The sequence below is a fragment of the Macaca thibetana genome, chromosome 8, assembly GCF_024542745.1.
Source record: "Macaca thibetana thibetana isolate TM-01 chromosome 8, ASM2454274v1, whole genome shotgun sequence".
NCBI classification, from domain to species: Eukaryota; Metazoa; Chordata; class Mammalia; order Primates; family Cercopithecidae; genus Macaca; species Macaca thibetana.
This window is the reverse complement of record NC_065585.1, coordinates 9,593,824-9,610,518: the sequence shown is the minus strand read 5'-3', so window position 1 is coordinate 9,610,518 and position 16,695 is coordinate 9,593,824. Positions and strand designations below refer to the sequence as shown.

General features: G+C 36.9%; 1 protein-coding gene across 3 annotated transcripts in view; it reads left to right on the top strand.

Annotated features, from left to right (window-relative positions):
- KHDRBS3 (KH RNA binding domain containing, signal transduction associated 3) overlaps window positions 1-16,695 on the top strand; it is a 201,778-nt gene that overhangs the window by 92,285 nt on the left and 92,798 nt on the right. For all 3 annotated transcript variants that reach the window (XR_007728260.1, XM_050801567.1, XM_050801568.1), the window contains exon 5: window positions 4,063-4,202. Coding sequence is in view for 2 of the 3 variants with exons in the window: in XM_050801567.1 (XP_050657524.1) it covers window positions 4,063-4,202 (140 nt within the window). In the remaining variant the exon portion in view is untranslated. The remainder of the gene's footprint in view (window positions 1-4,062; window positions 4,203-16,695) is intronic.

The window sequence follows — 16,695 nt, the reverse complement described above, 5'->3', positions numbered from 1 at the left end:
TTTTTGATGAGAAGAGTCATTAATCATTTTACTGTTCTCCTGTGTATAATCTGTTGTTTTTCTCTTGCTGCTGTCAAGATTTTTTTCTGCCTCTGGTTGTCAGCAATTTGGGTGTGATGTACACGTTTATCCTATTTGTTGGCTAAGCTTTGTGCATCTATAGGTTTATGTTTTTCATTAAATGTGGAAAGTTTTCAGCTATTTAAACTTTTTCTGCCTTTCTACCCCCCACCACACCCCCTAATTATAGTTACATGTATGTTGATACACATGCTGGTGTCTCATGGATTTCTGACATTCAAGATTTTTCATCCTTTTTTCTCCATGTACCTCACTCTGGATAATTTTAATGGACCAGTCTTCAAGTTAACTAATTCTTCTGCCAGCTCATAGCTGTTATTGAACTCCTCTAGTGAATTTTTCATTGCGGGTAATATGCTTTTTAAATTTTCTTGTGTTGCAAGTCCAACATCTGGGCCCTCTCCAATACAGTTTCTTTGTACTGCTTTTCTCCCCCGAGTATGGGTCACGTTTTCCTGTTTCTTTGCATGTTTCTTAGTTTTTTGCTGAAAAGTCTATATTTTCAATAACATATTATAGCAAACCTGTAATCTGATTCGTTTTCTTCCCAGAGGGGTTTTTGTTGCAGACAGTTTTGTGTGTGTGTGTGTTCTATTTCCTTAATAATTTAGTTGGAATAAATTTGCAGCCTGTCTTCCTCATAGTTACAGCTAATAATATCTCTGTTAATGTGTTTTGTTGTTGTTGTTTTGTTTTGTTGCTTTTATTTTTAAACCTGGCCTGCTAGGGATGTTGTCTGTGTCAGCACTGCTTAGTGGACAGCCAATGGGAGCTCATGTTCACACAACTGTGTTAGTGAGGTTTCCATCCTCTAATGATGGAGCTGTGCATGTACATAGGGGAGTGGATCCAAGAAGACTCTCGTCATGTCCACCCTGGCTTATCTGTTGCTCTGGGATTCCTCCTGTCTCCCCTGCATATATGTGTACTCGCCTTCAGGAAAGGTTGTATGGAGAGCTTTGCCTCATTCTCTTCTTGCTGCCCATGCACATAGCCTTCCATCCAGCCAGAGGAGTGTGGCGAGCTTTTCAAGACTGTCTCATTTCCTGAATCTCTGTCCAATTTCTGGCTAGCCTGATGGTCAGTTTCTTGACGCCACCCAAGACGGCAATACTAGATGCATCCTTTGGCAAGCCGGCCAGACTCATTTTTCTTACTTGAAATGTAGCACTTTTTAATGAATAAATACATTGTATTTTCAGTTTACTGTGTACCTTTAGTCAGTTTTCAACTCCTAAAATGGTTACTTTGAACCATTTCCTCAGTTTTTATTTTGCTTTTTGTGGGAGAGGCTTTGCTGAGCTCCTCCCTTAGCTGTACCAGAAGTGGCATGTCCTATTAGTACCTTTTGTTTTTAACTTAGGTGATTTTGGACCTTGTTCCTATGAGCATATGCAGTTTTATTTCATTCTTTTTAATGTCTGCATAATATTTTGTTATATGCATGTTCCAGAGTTTATTTAATTGGCCCTCAAATAATGAACATTGAGGTTACTTCTTATAGATCACAATACAAACAGTGATCCTAGGATTAACCTTGGACATAACTGTTGGCATATTTTGGCAAATATATCTGAAGAGTAAATTCCTAACAGAGAACCCACTGAATTTCTATGAGTTACTTTTAATCACTTCATTTAAAAACTTTTTCTCCGTTCTTCAGGCTAACATATATTTGAATAGATTCTAAGCTCACTGGATAGTCAAGTCCTGCTTACACATATTTAATCAAAATTTTAATGGCTTTTCCGCTCTTTACAATTCATGATGGTGTTAATATTAATGTTGTAATAGTTTCACTTTTCAGATGGGGAGTTAAAAATGATAATTTAAAATGCAAAATTACAAAAATAAGTTAGTCTGTAAGCTACTATGAATGATTTGCATTCTCTACTAATTTAAAAGCATTTTTTCAAAGACCAAGAAAATTCTAACTATAATGGTAATATCAGCAGGGTCCATTTGACACCAGGAGAAAGTCACCTAGAATTTTAAAAAATTGTCTAAAATCACATAGCTGTTAAGTTCAGTTGGTTAAATTTAGGCTTAACCTCAGATGTGATTGATTCAAATTCCATATTTCTTAAATGTAGTTTTTCAAAGATGGTATTTTAAATGGACGTTATAGTTTTTGTGATACTGTTATAATCACCTAACCTTACTTAGAACAATATTTTTTAATGTTGTTTCTGAATAGGGCTTCGACTGTGTTCTTTTTGCATGAATCTATTTTTAACTTCATACAATTTAGTATTACACCTCCTAACTTTTCAGCAGGTCAAATATTTACCATTTACATAGCACATTATATTTAGAGCTTTACAAATCACTTATTTAGAATGTGCTTTACAAAGTATGTGTTAATCTTCACACATTTTCATTAAAATGGCTGGTAACATACTAATAGGCTTATTTTAGAGAGGTCGAAATAATGATGGAAAGAACCAGATGCTTCCCCTGAGGTCACAATACCTGAAATAAGTCAGGGAAGTAATTTATATTTACAGTAAAGTATTGACTCCATTCTTAATTTTCCCTGTCAATCACAGTGACTTGTATTGGTCGTCATTTGCCTTCTCTTCTTCCTGCTTTGCAAGTGTTAGCTGATTATGATTTTAACTTTCTTTTTGACTGATGTTCATATTTTTTTTAATTCCAGAATGCCTTCTACTACAAGTTTCAAGTCATTTTTTTGCATTCTGCTTTTGAAAAGAGGTAGTATTTTTAAAATAAATTTCCTGAATTTCTTTCAGGTTTTTAATTCTAAATAATAAATAATGCAGGAATCTGTCTCCTCTAAATCTTCTATTTACACTCTTATTTGCTCATGTTTCTTCTGTCTTAAAATCCTCTGCTCCTCCCTGAAAACTATGATCTTCTCTCTTATTTTCATTGTGCCCATACAGCTGGAAGCAGCTGCCTGCCTTTACTTCTCTGGCTTACTGCTGTTTATTATTTATTCCACTGAAACGGATTCCATCTCTACCTTTCACCCAAACCACTGTTTCTGACAGTAGTGGCTTTACTGTTAATGAATCCCATGAAATTAGGACTTCTGAGAAGTGTCTGTTCATATCCTTTGCCCATTTTTTGATGGGGTTGTTCGCTTTTTTCTTGTAAGTTTGTTTAAGTTCTTTGTAGATTTTGGATATTAGCCCTTTAGTTCTCATCCTGAGGCAGCACTTCTTGTAATGAACTTACTATTTCCTTTTTGATCCTTTAGACCTGAACTTTCCCTTCTTTGTAAAATAGATTACGTTTACATTTACCCATGTCTTAGTTGATGATTGTTGAATGGAGTTCAGGGTGCTAAGGAAGCAGGAGAAATCAAGGATGACCCCTAGAGTTTCTTAGTTGAATCTTTGGATGATAATGTAAGATGAAAGGAGAAGAGCAAATTTTCAGGAATAAGATTATGTGTTCAATTCTGAAAATGTTGAATTTCACAACTTGTATAATTTTCTATTGGAAATGTGCAAAAAGCCTGTGTCCTGTGGTTCTTAAGTACATGAAGGCTATCCTGTTGTACGTATATATATCCTTCATCTTTGCTAGATTGAAGTCCCTGGGTGCTGGGCTATTGCTTAATTCCTCTTTGTTTCTCTGTTACTTGGTTCATTATAGGTAATCAATACCTGCTAGTTGAATTGAGTTGCAAATAACAACACCTATATATCAGTTTTATGATATTTTAATTTTATTATAAATGTCTCAGTTGCGAAGTATGCCCAGAGAAAGGTTAGTGGCTGATTATAGAAAATTTTAGCTTGAGGAAAAAATGCTATAGTTTTTTTTTCTTCCTTTTTTACAAAAATTTATTATCACATTTTTATTTTAGCAATTTTTATTTTATTGTTTTGTAAATTGATTCAACTATTTTCCTAACCCTTTTTTTCTATTAAGAATTACTTGCTTTTTGTTCTAAATATTTTTGTATTTCTAATATGAAGTGAATTTTGCTATCTTCTGTCTTTTGTGTAGGACTATAATGATGAGATCAGGCAAGCACAGCTCCAGGAATTAACATATTTGAATGGTGGTTCAGAAAATGCAGATGTTCCAGTGGTTCGAGGGAAACCCACCTTGCGTACAAGAGGTGTACCAGCCCCAGCAATAACCAGGTAAGCGTAATTTGTTTTTAGGTTAACATACCGTTGCAGCAGTTTTAATATTTTCTTTATTAGTAGCCAAAAACAGTTCTATCTGAATAAAACTTGTATTCATGTGGGCATAGTGGCACATGCCTGTAGTCCCAGCTACTCGGGAATCTGAGGCTGGGAGTTCAAGGCCATGGTATGCTATGATAGTGCCTGTGAATAGCTGCTGCACTCCAACGTGGGCAATGTGGTGAGACCCCCATCACTTTAAAAATCATAATCATAACTTTTTTAAGTCTATAGTCAAACAATGTGATGTCATATTAAGGGGATTTACTTTGGAGTGAGATGTTCCTGGGCTTAAATATAACCTGTGACATTTATTATCTGATGATTCTAGGTGAATATTATTATTCACTATAATATTAATTTTTTTAAATGAGACTTGTTTTTTATGTAAGTAATGGCATTGATACGAAGATTGGGCCAGTAGTCACTTGTGTTTTGCCATTGAGTAAACCATCAGGCTACTTCACTGCCACATCACCAATCCTAAGCACAGTGTCAGACACCAAGTCAGTGTCCACATGCTTGTTGCCATTTTATTCACTCTAAATGCTCTGTGGTATCTGTAAATTCCTGAGCTGGTCTAGGCACACACATTTTTTATTTCTGTCCTTGGATTGGTGATTAATGTTAATGGGAAAAATGTTTTAAAGAAATCGTAAATCTGACATGACTATCTCAAATTTAATTGAGAATTATTTTTAATTTTTCAATCTTTGAAGTCAGTGGAAAGAAGTAATGCAGATTTTTCAATTAAACTAATGACTGTGGATAAATTTTTATTTTAGATAGAATTCTGCATGAAATAATTTAAAATAGCATCTTGTACATCTCTAAGTTTATTTGGGAGAATAAAAGTCACTTCCTCAATTTGCATTGCTGATCAGAGCAATGTCAGAGCAGTTATGCAAGAAACATAGGTAGGGAGATGATCTCTACTAATTAAAAGAGCTAATAGTAATAGGGTTGCTACTGATGATTTTATGAGATAATTTATGTAGGTACTCAGTAAATGGTAAATCTCTTTCATTTCTATTTTTTATACCATTAAATTTACTTGAAATCTTAAGAACTTACTTACCTGCTTCATTAGTTTCATGTGGCTGCTGTGACAAATTACCACAGATTTTTCTTGGCTGAAAGTGATAGAAATATAGTCTCTGATCGTTTTGGAGGCCAGATACCAAAATCACTGTCACTAGGCCAAAGTCAAGGTGTTGGCAAAGTCGTTCTCCCTCTGGAGGCTCTAGGGGAGATTCCTTTCCTTGTCTCTTCCAGTTTCTGATGACTACAACATTCCTTGATTTGTAGGCACATCGCTTTAGCCTCTCCATCCTCACACGGCCTTCTCCTCTTATATCTATAATCTCCTTCTGCCTGCCTTTTACAAGGAGACATGTGATTATATTTAGAGCACACCAGGGTAATCCCATCTCAAGATCTAAATCACATCTGTAAAATTTATTTTTATAGATAAGGTAACGTAACTAGATAAGGTAACCTTATTTAGAAATTTTTTTTCTAAATAAGGTTCCTGGGATTAGGACAGGATAATTTTGAGTGGCCTACTAGTCTAGTTAGTTTTATCTTTGTTGTGATGGGAGCTTGTACATTTACAAGCCAAATACAACAAAATTTATTTTATTTTGTTTATTTATTTATTTTTTGAGATGGAGTGTTGCCCTGTCACCCAGGCTGGAGTGCAGTGGCACTATCTTGGCTTACTGCAGCCTCCGCCTCCTGGGTTCAAGTAATTATCCTGCCTCAACCTCCCAAGCAGCTGGGATTACAGGCATCTGCCACCACTCCTGGCTTTTTTTTTTTTTTTTTTTTTTTTGTATTTTTAATAGAGACGGGGTTTCACTGTGTTGGCCAGGCTGGTCTCTAACTCCTGACCTCGTGATCTGCCTGCCTTGGCCTCCCAAAGTGCTGGGATTACAGGCGTGACCCACCGCACCCGGCCAACAAAATACATTTTTAAAACTCTTCTGAAAGTCTCCAAACTTATTACATTACTGGTTTATGTTTGTTTGTTTATTTGTAGATGCAGGTAAATAGTATGGTTCATAGTGGCCAGGTGCATTATTGGTGCCATAGCAGATAGCAAACCTCCCAATCAAGGCATTGTCTCTTAGCTCTTTGAAATAATAGAGACTGAAGCATCTGTCCTCAAATCTCACCCAAAAAGTGAACAGAAAATACATATAGATAAGTAAAAAGAGAAACAGACCAGGCACAGTGGCTCATGCCTGTGATCCCAGTGCTTTGGGAGACCAAGGCCAGAGGATTGATTGATGACAGGAGTTTAAGAGCAGCCTGGGCAACATAGCCAGACCCCATCTCTACAAAAATAAAAATAAGCTAAAAAGAGAAACAGAAGTCTCCCAGAAATGACATTTATATGTCAGCATTCCAGTCTTCTTAGTGAAATGTAGATAAAAAGATTTCTCTGTATATATATATATACACACACACACTTTATTTTTAGTGATATATATATATATGTATCTATATATATAACTATGAACACTATATGTAGTATTCATCATAAGAAATTATTTACCTGGTATATTAGTTTCCTGTGGCTGCTGTATATAACTTTATACAAGTAAGATTAGTACACAGAAAAGTGCATGTTGCATTTATTTTATATATATATACATATCTTTATATATGTGTGTATGTAATAAAATTAACCCAGTGATATTTCACTTAAGATTAAATTACTCTTACATATACCTTTTTGCAGAATACCAGCACAGAATGAATATCCCCTCCAGAATAGAGTGTAGAGAATCGAGCATACCCACTGCTGTTGTTTAGGGGGTATTGCATTCCTTACACTAGATCTGCCATTTTTACTGAATATGATTTATAATTCAGTTGTCAGTTTCTAAATTAAGTTGTTGAAAATGTTATGAACAGATGAGGAAGACAGAAGCGTTTTTTTGTTGATTTTGAATGCAATACCTGGACAGATACTTCCATCTGCACAGATGAAAACCCATCCCTTGTGATTACAGTATATGCATTGCTTGTCATTTAATGCTGTTTTAATGTCTTGATGGTTAATATTCTGTGATAGCATTATTTTTCAGTTCAAATTTTAGACCCTGGTTTCAGTTCGTGGTGGAGTAATGGCTGGTTCAGTGTCAGAGTTAAATGCCTTTATTTGTGTACTTATGGTTGCCACCTGTGTACTTGAAATCATAAGCAGCTCATATGCTAGGCACCAGCAGGGCACTGAACACACAACCCACTTTCTTCCCTTCATGTGATTATGGTCTTCCTCGGTCCCAAATCCTTTAAACACCTTGTTTCTACAGTACAATGTTTATATTCATACAGCAGGAATTCAAAGCCTTCTCGTACATTTTTTCCTCAAATCTTTTCTACAGTTTAGTCTTTACTGATTATTTTGCCATATTTCCTGTGCATTTAACCAACCCTGTACATTTAACAACCTACCCTTTATGAAACAAAGGGTAGAAGCTTTGTTTCATAAAGTTGGTGCTTGTATTTTTCTATATCTTTGCTCACTTGTTTCTCTGCCTTGCCTTTTTAAAATCATTATTACCTTCAAGTCCGAATTGACAACTAATTTTAACAAACACTTATGTTGCTGCTACTATTGATTGAGTACTTTTCTAAGCACTTTAGAGATATCAACTAAGTTATGCCTCATCACAGTCCGACGTGGTGGGCACTGTTTTGTTAACATCACCATTTTAAAAATGAGGACAGTGAGACCAGGGAGGTAAATTATTTGCCCAAAGTCATGCAGCTAGTGATTGGTAGAGCCGGGTGGAATCCAGGCCATCTGCTTTCATACTCCAAACCTCCTCTGTGATTGGTCCTTCCCTTGTGTTTTGATCCGAATAAATAATAAGTTTTTTTTTTCCCCCATTCCCTTACTGTAATTCTCCCAGATAATTTTCATTCTAGCACTTCTATTGTGTTTTCATTATGGCTCATGATCACACTTTTAATACAAGATGAAAAGACTTAAATAGTCATGCACCACGAAATGACGTTTTTGGTCAAGGATGGACTGGATATGTAACAGTGGTCCCATAAGATTATAATAGAACTGAAAAGTCCCCATTGCCTAGTGACGGTGATGATCTTGATTCTGTGTAGTCCTAGGCTATGGGCTAATGTGTGTTTGTATCTTAATTGCATACAAAAACAGCTTAAAAATAATAAAAAAAAAAAAAAAGTTAACAGAAGAATACTGATAGAATAAAGATATAAAGAAAATATTTTTGTACCGATTCACAGTGTTTGTGTTTTAAGCCAAGTGTTGCTAGAAAAGAGGCAAAAAGTTAAAAAAAAAATTAAAGTTGACAAATTTTTAAAAATACAGTAAGCTAAGCGTAATTTATTATTGAAGAAAGGAAAACATTTTAAAAATAAATTTTGTATAGTCCAAGTTTATAATGTTTATAAAGTCTACGGTAGTGTCCTAGGCCTTCACATTCACTTGTCACTCACTCACTGACTCACCCAGACCAACTTCCAGTCCTGCAAGTTCCACTCATGGTAAGTGCCCTATCTAGGTGTACCATTCTCCATCTTTTATATTGTCATGTCTCCATCTTTTATTGTGTCTCCACTGTACCTTTTCTGTGTTTAGATATGTGCAGATACACAAACACCTATCACTGTGTCGTAGTCACAGACAGTATTCAGTATAATAACATACTGAACAAGTCTGTAGCCAAGGAGCAGTAGGCTGTATCATATAGCCTAGGCATGGAGTAGGCTATGCCACCTAGGTTTGTGTAAGTGCACTCTGTGATGTTTGTACGATGATGAGATCACCTAAGGAGCTGTTCCTTAGAAGGTATCCTCATAGCTGAGCGACTATATTTATTTACTCCTTTTTTTCGTGAAATCACATGCGGTAACTAACGATAGGTGGTAACTAATGCCAAACTAATATAGTGCATAGAATAAAACTAAGGTAAAAATAAATTGATGAGCAAATTAGGGTAGAAAATTACAAAAACCCAAGGGTAAGGTCAGTATACAAAAACGTACGTATTACAACATTCCATAGTGTTGGCAGAATTGGTCTTGAAATGATACTTTGAGTTGCCTTGTGGCTAAAGATGAGGGAAATATGGCTACAGAATCCAGTGTCTAAATGTCCAAAACCAGTCACAATACATACAAAAGAAAAACATACTTGTTGCAGCCTACGAATTTCTACTTAAGACTTGTGAGAAAAATCTCCAATGAATAGCCATAAATTGGCCTTCATATGATGTGATAATATCTTTAATGGCATTCCTTTTTGCCATGTTCAGTTCTTTAGTACATCATTTTTATTTTGCCTTTAAATCCTCAAGTCATTTTTTTCTTTAATCATCTCTGCCGTCCTTCCTAGTCTAATCCACACTACTCTTCCATTTTCAGTCCCAATGACTTTTTCAAATTAAATGTGATCTTATGTTTTCCATCCTTAAAATCCTTCAGTGACTCCTTTCCAGTTAGAAAAGAATCCACACTTCCTCACATGCACTTACCTGATCCAGCACTTGGCACTCTCCTCCCCTTTCTTTTTTTTTTTTTTTTTTTTTTTTTTTTGTTGTTGTTGTTGTTGTTGTTGAGACGGAGTCTCGCTCTGTCACCCAGGCTGGAGGGCAGTGGCCGGATTTCAGCTCACTGCAAGCTCCGCCTCCCAGGTTCACGCCATTCTCCTGCCTCAGCCTCTGGAGTAGCTGGGACTACAGGCGCCCGCCACCTCGCCCGGCTAGTTTTTTGTATTTTTTTTAGTAGAGACGGGGTTTCACCGGGTTAGCCAGGATGGTCTCGATCTCCTGACCTTGTGATCCGCCCATCTCGGCCTCCCAAAGTGCTGGGATTACAGGCTTGAGCCACCGTGCCCGGCCTCCTCCCCTTTCTGACTCTTATCTTATTCCACTTTTCCTTTGTCTTAACTCCAGCCTTACTGGTCTCCTTTCTTTTGCTCCTTAAATAGCCCAAGCTCATTTCTTTCCCAAATCCTTCACATTTACTCTCCCTCTGCTTGGAGGCTTTGTCTCCAGGTGTCTGGCCACCTCCCTCTCAGCATTGCATCCTCAGCCTACACCGGCACCTGGTCAGAGAAGCCCTTGCCGAGCGCTCAGTGTGAAGGGGCCATCCTCTCAGCCAGAAGCTGGCTCAGAACTCCCTGTCCTGGTGGCGTCGTATCATTGGTCAAGCCGATTTACCTTATTTATTCACTTTGTCGTTGTTATTCCTTATGGGTAATGCAAATCCATAAAGGCCAATGTGTCCCTAGTACCTTGCATATGGTAATTGCTCAGTAAACAATAATGTGAATAAAGTGCTATAGCACATTCTTTAGCCTCTTTCTGATCAAGTGTTGACCACGGGAAATATTCTTTTGCTAATGCTGATCTTATTTGCCGCAGGACTGGGTGTGTCAAGGTACTGGTTTTGTCTGACTCAACAGTTGTGAGCCCTCCAGGATGCCGCTTTCTGTTCCTCTCTTAACACTCGGTGGCTTCTGTGCTGCTTTTCCATTGGCCTTTGCTCTGGCTGTTCTGGCCCTTTCTTCCACGTAGGAGCAGTCCCGTGTCCCCACATTTGATACCAGAAGCAGCAAGAAGAAACTTGAACAAAGGAGATTATGCCCTCTTTCTAAGTAATAAGTGCGTGTTCACAGATACTGGTGCTTAATGTAGTGGTTTTGTTTTAAGTGAGAACATTAGACTAACCAAGTCACCCAGGGTCGTTTATCAGTTTTCATCAAATTGGGGAAATTTTCAGCTACTGTTTCTTCAGATATTTTACTTGCCCCTTTCCCTGTTTCCATACTATGGGAACTGTCAGCTTAAGATAATCCTTTATAGTTTCTTTTCAGCATTAGATCATATGTTACTGATTTTCATGATGTCACATCTTTGTGACGCTGATACTTTACCGGCTGCTGTGATAAACAATAAACATTATCTGAAAGTAAGTGTGGGTCAAGAAATGAGAGTAACAGTGTCCCATCTGATCCCACAGTTTGAGAAGTTACGAAGTTACGTAGCACCCAATATGCATAATAATTGCTGTTATTTAATAATGAAGTAAAATATTTCCTTTCAATTATAATACATATTGTAAAATAATATGTGTTATTTTTCAAACAGCTGCAATGTTGAGAAATAAATGTGTAAGTTGTTTGGTACTCACAATTTAATTACCAAATTTGTTCCTTATTGGTTTGGCCTGGGGTAAATATCATGAAAAACTTACTGAAACACTAAGGACATTGTGAACCGAGAAACTTCGGGAAAGTGTCTTTATGATATTGTCCTACAGGCTGAGTCTCTGCTCATTTTTCGTTATTTTTTTGTCTGTTTTCCAGACTGGTCTATGTCTTGACCTAGCCTCAAAGTTCACCGCCTCCTTCCTTTGTATTTTGAAGCCAATCCAATGATATTTTCATTTCAGATCCTTTATATTTTCAGATATAAAATTTTCATTTGATTTTTAATAGTTTTTATTTGTCTGCTGAGATTTTGTATCTTTTCGTTCATTACCAGGATATTTTCTTTTGTAATCAGACCCAGGTTTGGCTGCTGGCTGCTCAAAAGTCAAACACAAGAGACAAACACAGGAGGTGAGGGTTGATGGGAAGAAAAGCAGGTGTCATTAGAGAGCCAACAAATTGAGAAGATGATGAACTAGCATTCTAAATTTTAAAATTTACCTGGGGGTTTTTAAAGGGAAACGTGGTGTGGGACACCCGTGGGAGTGCTGCAGAGTTCAGGGGCTGCGAGTCTTGTTCCAGTGGCTGTCGTGGGTACTCGCCCACCTGGAGGCCTAGCTGGTGTCACCTTGACTTCAGACCAGTGGCGGTGGACTAATTGTTTGTGACTCCTGCTGAGTGGGAGGATTCCACAGGGGCTTCTTGCCTGCTTTAAGATTTGCCTCTGGAATTTCTTAAGCAAGGACATAATTTCATAAGCATGCATTGCCAGAGGGGAGTTTCTATAGAGGGAAAGAATGAAGAGGTGAGAGGAGAGGGAAGGAAGAAAAGTGGATGATTTTTAAAACTGAGATCCCTGGTTGTACTTTTATACGTTATAAATTTTGAGAGTTTTGTTTAATTCCTTGTCTGCTAATTAATCTGGTTATGTTGGAGTAAATATCGTGCTTTGAAAACTCCGGAATTTGCTATATTCCTCCAAACAGTGTTGCTTTTATTTTATTTTTTAGACTGTTTAAGTAGATAGCTTGATTGAACTCCAACTGCACACTGCATCCCTTGGTAAGCAGCTAAAATCTCAGACGAGCTCCTTCGTCCTTTTCAGGGATACTTGCAGTCTGCCCTGTGCGTTTGTGGTTCGGTTGTCACTGGAGAGTTGGTGAGAGTTCATACATACAATCCGTGGCTCCCTATCTCTGGCTGTCTTCCTTCTACACTTCCTTCCTCACTTTCCAGCAGCTGTGGTTGCTGGAAACTTTGGCCTGTGATTCATCCAGTGCAAAGACTCAGAGTTTTCCATTGGAGTCTTAGCTGCTCAGCATGACCCCTGCAGCCTGTCCTCATTGGAAACATCATAAGAAGTCACTTCATTCAGTTACCTTTCTTCAAGTGTCATAACCCTTTGGAATCTACCTAGTCATTACCCAGTAACTTCAAGTAATTGCTTTTTGTATTTTATCCAAAGTTTAGTTTTTTGCCCAAGGTTTGATTTGGTTGGAGCTTATGTTATTATACCAGAAGTAGAACCTTGTGTGTTTTGAGAAAACACGTGTGCCAGAAATTTCATATGTGTGGCTAATGCCTTACAACAGCCATGTATAAGCTAAATATTATTATCTCTATTTTATAGATGATGAAAGTCGACTATAAATGTAGAGTTATTCATCTTCTTCAAGTGTTAGGCAGTTAGTTGTTAGTGGAGTCCAGATTAGTATCTAACTCCCTCAATTGAGTTGTTGCTCTCCTACATTTCCTCTGTAGTTTCATATTTGAAAAATAATATTCCGAATGTTTGCTGAATATGCTAAATTTCTTATTAGCAGGCATTCTCTCTGAATATAAATGTAACATTAAAGTTGAAGTTCTTCACATTAGAGCAGGAACTTACTTGATTTTTTAATGTTGAAATGTTATAATAAGGCAAAGCCAAAGTATTATAATAATATCTTCATAATTCAGTCAAACACGGTAAATTCAAGACTCCCAAGAATATAAAACTAGAAACAGTAGAGGATGAAATAAATCAGTTGATGAAAGAAATGCCGAGATAGAGAGGAATTAACAACGAAGCCTTCATTATTAAAGTTGTATTTTGGGTGGGCACCGTGACTCAGACATGTAATCCCAGCACTTAGGGAGGCCAGGGTGGGAAGATCACTTGAGCTCGTGAGTTTGTGACCAGCGTGGGCTATATAGTGAAACCTTATCATTACCAAAAAAAAAAAAAATTTTAAAAATCAGCCGAATGTGGTGGCACATGCCTATAGTCACAGCTTTTCAGGAGGCTGAGGTCACAGCTACTCAGGAGGGAGGATCGCTTGAGCCCAGGAAGCAGAGGTTGTGGTGAGCCGAGATGGTTTTAAAAACAAAAAGGTCTGTTTGAATATTCAAACCTAGTAGTACATCATCAGTTGTACTTAATCCAGACATGCATATTACAAAGCCAGTGCTTTGGCTGGTAGAGCAATAAATAGTTAATAGAAGAAACAGTCACATTTACTTTTGCTAAATAAAACAGCACAGATCCTTTAATGGACCCCAAGTGGTGGCAGTCTTCATTGACTGCATAATTACTCCTGAACACCTCTGAATTAACTGCCTGCATATTAACACCCTTGGACACACCTATTGCAGCTGACTGTAGTTGGAGTTGACCACTTGTCAGGAGGATGAGGAACTGTGTTAACGGCTGTGCCAAGAGCATTTAAGCTATTCCCTTGGGATTATTAATAGCACTGTTAACAGTGGTTTGGGTCAGAAAACTCTGGGTGCAACAGAGTAAAACTCCATCCTAGATATAGAGAATAAAGAGGTTCTCAGATGTGGAAAACACGTCAGTTCACACTTGCGTAAGCACTTCCTGAAGCCCTCAGAGGAGAGATTGCATCAGACATTTTCATTAGTATATTTCCCTTCTGTTTAATTATTGAAATGTACTATTTCCAAAAGTATGGAGTAACTCCAGTTTGGGCACTATACATCTTTTCTGAGCATCTACCACCCCGTGCTGTACTCTGCTGTTACTAGGACCATATGGCAGTGCAATTACTAAGTCTGTTAATCTCCAGACTAGCTTGGCCTTATAGTAGAGGGGGAATGTGCCTTTTGCCCTTTGTATTGTTGGGTCCAAGCACAGTATTGAAATTCAGCATGTGCTCAATAAATATTCACTGAAATAATAAGTGAAGATCAGGTTTTTAAAAATCTAAGAAATCTGTAATTGCTTCTATGTCAGGATTACATTTACCACCACCACCCCAATGCCACAGGTTATATGTTCCATGTGGTCTTCCCATTACCCATAACACTAAGAGCAAAGTACTATGAATTTAGCCTTGGACCAAATACATGTTTAACAGTTTAATTTGCATGCTTATTACTTGCTGGAATTTAAAAAATTTCTTTTTTTGCCCCTGAAGGGTAGTAGCACATAGAAAAGAGAGCTTTAGAATCAGATCTAAATTCAAATGTCACTACCACTACTACTTAAGTGGCACAGGAAAGCTCCTTCTCTACACTTTAGTCAGATGGGGGCAGCACTGCCAATATTACAGGTTTCCCCTGAGTAGTCAAAGCATGCCCTGTGTAACATGGTTACAGCCTTACTTGCCACACACATCCAGAGCCCCAAACAAAAGCTGCTTCCCGTCTTCCATTTCCCTCATCCAACTTTGATTTGAAGAATATTAAAATATTTTAATTCCTTATGCTATCTCCATTCTGGATATTATATATTTTCTTTAAAAATTTCAAAGCCTAAAACCATAACACTGTTATACAATAAAAACTTTAAGCGTGATTGGCTGCTAAAATTGAATTTATTCTAAAAAATAGGGTAACTCACTGGTTTTCAATATAGAACTTTTTCAAAAAATAGCTAATCAAGAACCTCACTTTCAGAGATGCTTATTCATGTACCCTCCTTTTCCCTAAATTCCACTAAATGAGTGAAAAAAAGGTTTTAAAAACTATAAATGTACTGGAAATTATTAAAATAGTAAATGTAAGACATTTCTGGAAGAGAAAAAGTGATGGGACTAAAATGGACAAGAAACATCAGAGAAGAATGCATTATAAAAGGCTGCCAGGGAGTTAAGAGTGTTAAAAAGAAGCCCAAAAGAAACTCTGAACTAACAGAATAAGCATGGAGAAAAGAATTAAAATGAAAAGTAAACAAATATACATAGCTGTCAAATCCAGATATAAAAATTCTGCAGAACTAGTGAAAGTAATAAACGTGCTCTCTGAAACAATCAATAGAAACCTCTGTTTCTTACAATAATTTAAGAGGTTGAAGAAGATTGACCGGTCATCTGAATTTTTAGGAATTCTCCTTTCCAGTATACATTTGCTGACCAGCTTTTGAGTGATCATTTTCCTGTGCTCTGCTCTTGCCTCCCCCTGTAACTGGTGCCTAAATTTTATAGCCAGTTTTGTCTACAAAGCAGCCTTTCATTATCAGTTTATATTGAAGGACCATGTTAAAATCTGGGGCTTAGATTTTTTTAACCTCACATTTAAAAAATTTTGTGTTTATATTAGTTTGTTTAAACAATGGTGTCTTCCAAATTTTATGAGACAATTGACGTTTACTGTTTGGAAAACTAAACCAATCACCATTAGGAGCCCTGTAGTTTAAAAAAAAAAAAAAAGCAATAATGCCTCGACCGTTTTTATTCATAGTTGGTTTCATTTAACAAATAGAATATTTTAGAAAGAAGTTTTCTGAAATTCATAAATTATTTCAGCTTTTGAAATATAATGCAGTACTTAAGAAATACCAAACCTGTATGTAATTCTGATGTATACTGAAATGAAGATTTAGAATCATTAACTCTAGGCCGTGAGATAAAGAAATGCACATTTCAGGATTCAAAATACATAGAAAAATTAGGGTTAAATTGGCTACTATAAAATTACTGGGCAGACTGGCAAGATAATTATATAATTATCATTAAGGAAAAAAACTTTAGGTAAGCACCAAAATTAAACCGCAACATCAAATTCACCACAAGTTTTTCTAAGTTTGGATAGTCTTAAGATACAGACTAACTTGAGAGTTAGTAATTTGAAATTATAACAAAAATTGAACAGTTACAGAAAAGTTATACTTTCCTTCCTTGTAATTTCCTGGAAAGAAAAAAAAAAATGTTTAACCTACTGTGGAACATGTGACTCTACTTAGAAGGTGAGCCTCATGGTCTCTGGGCGGCACTCCCATCTTGGTTACCGTTACATTCC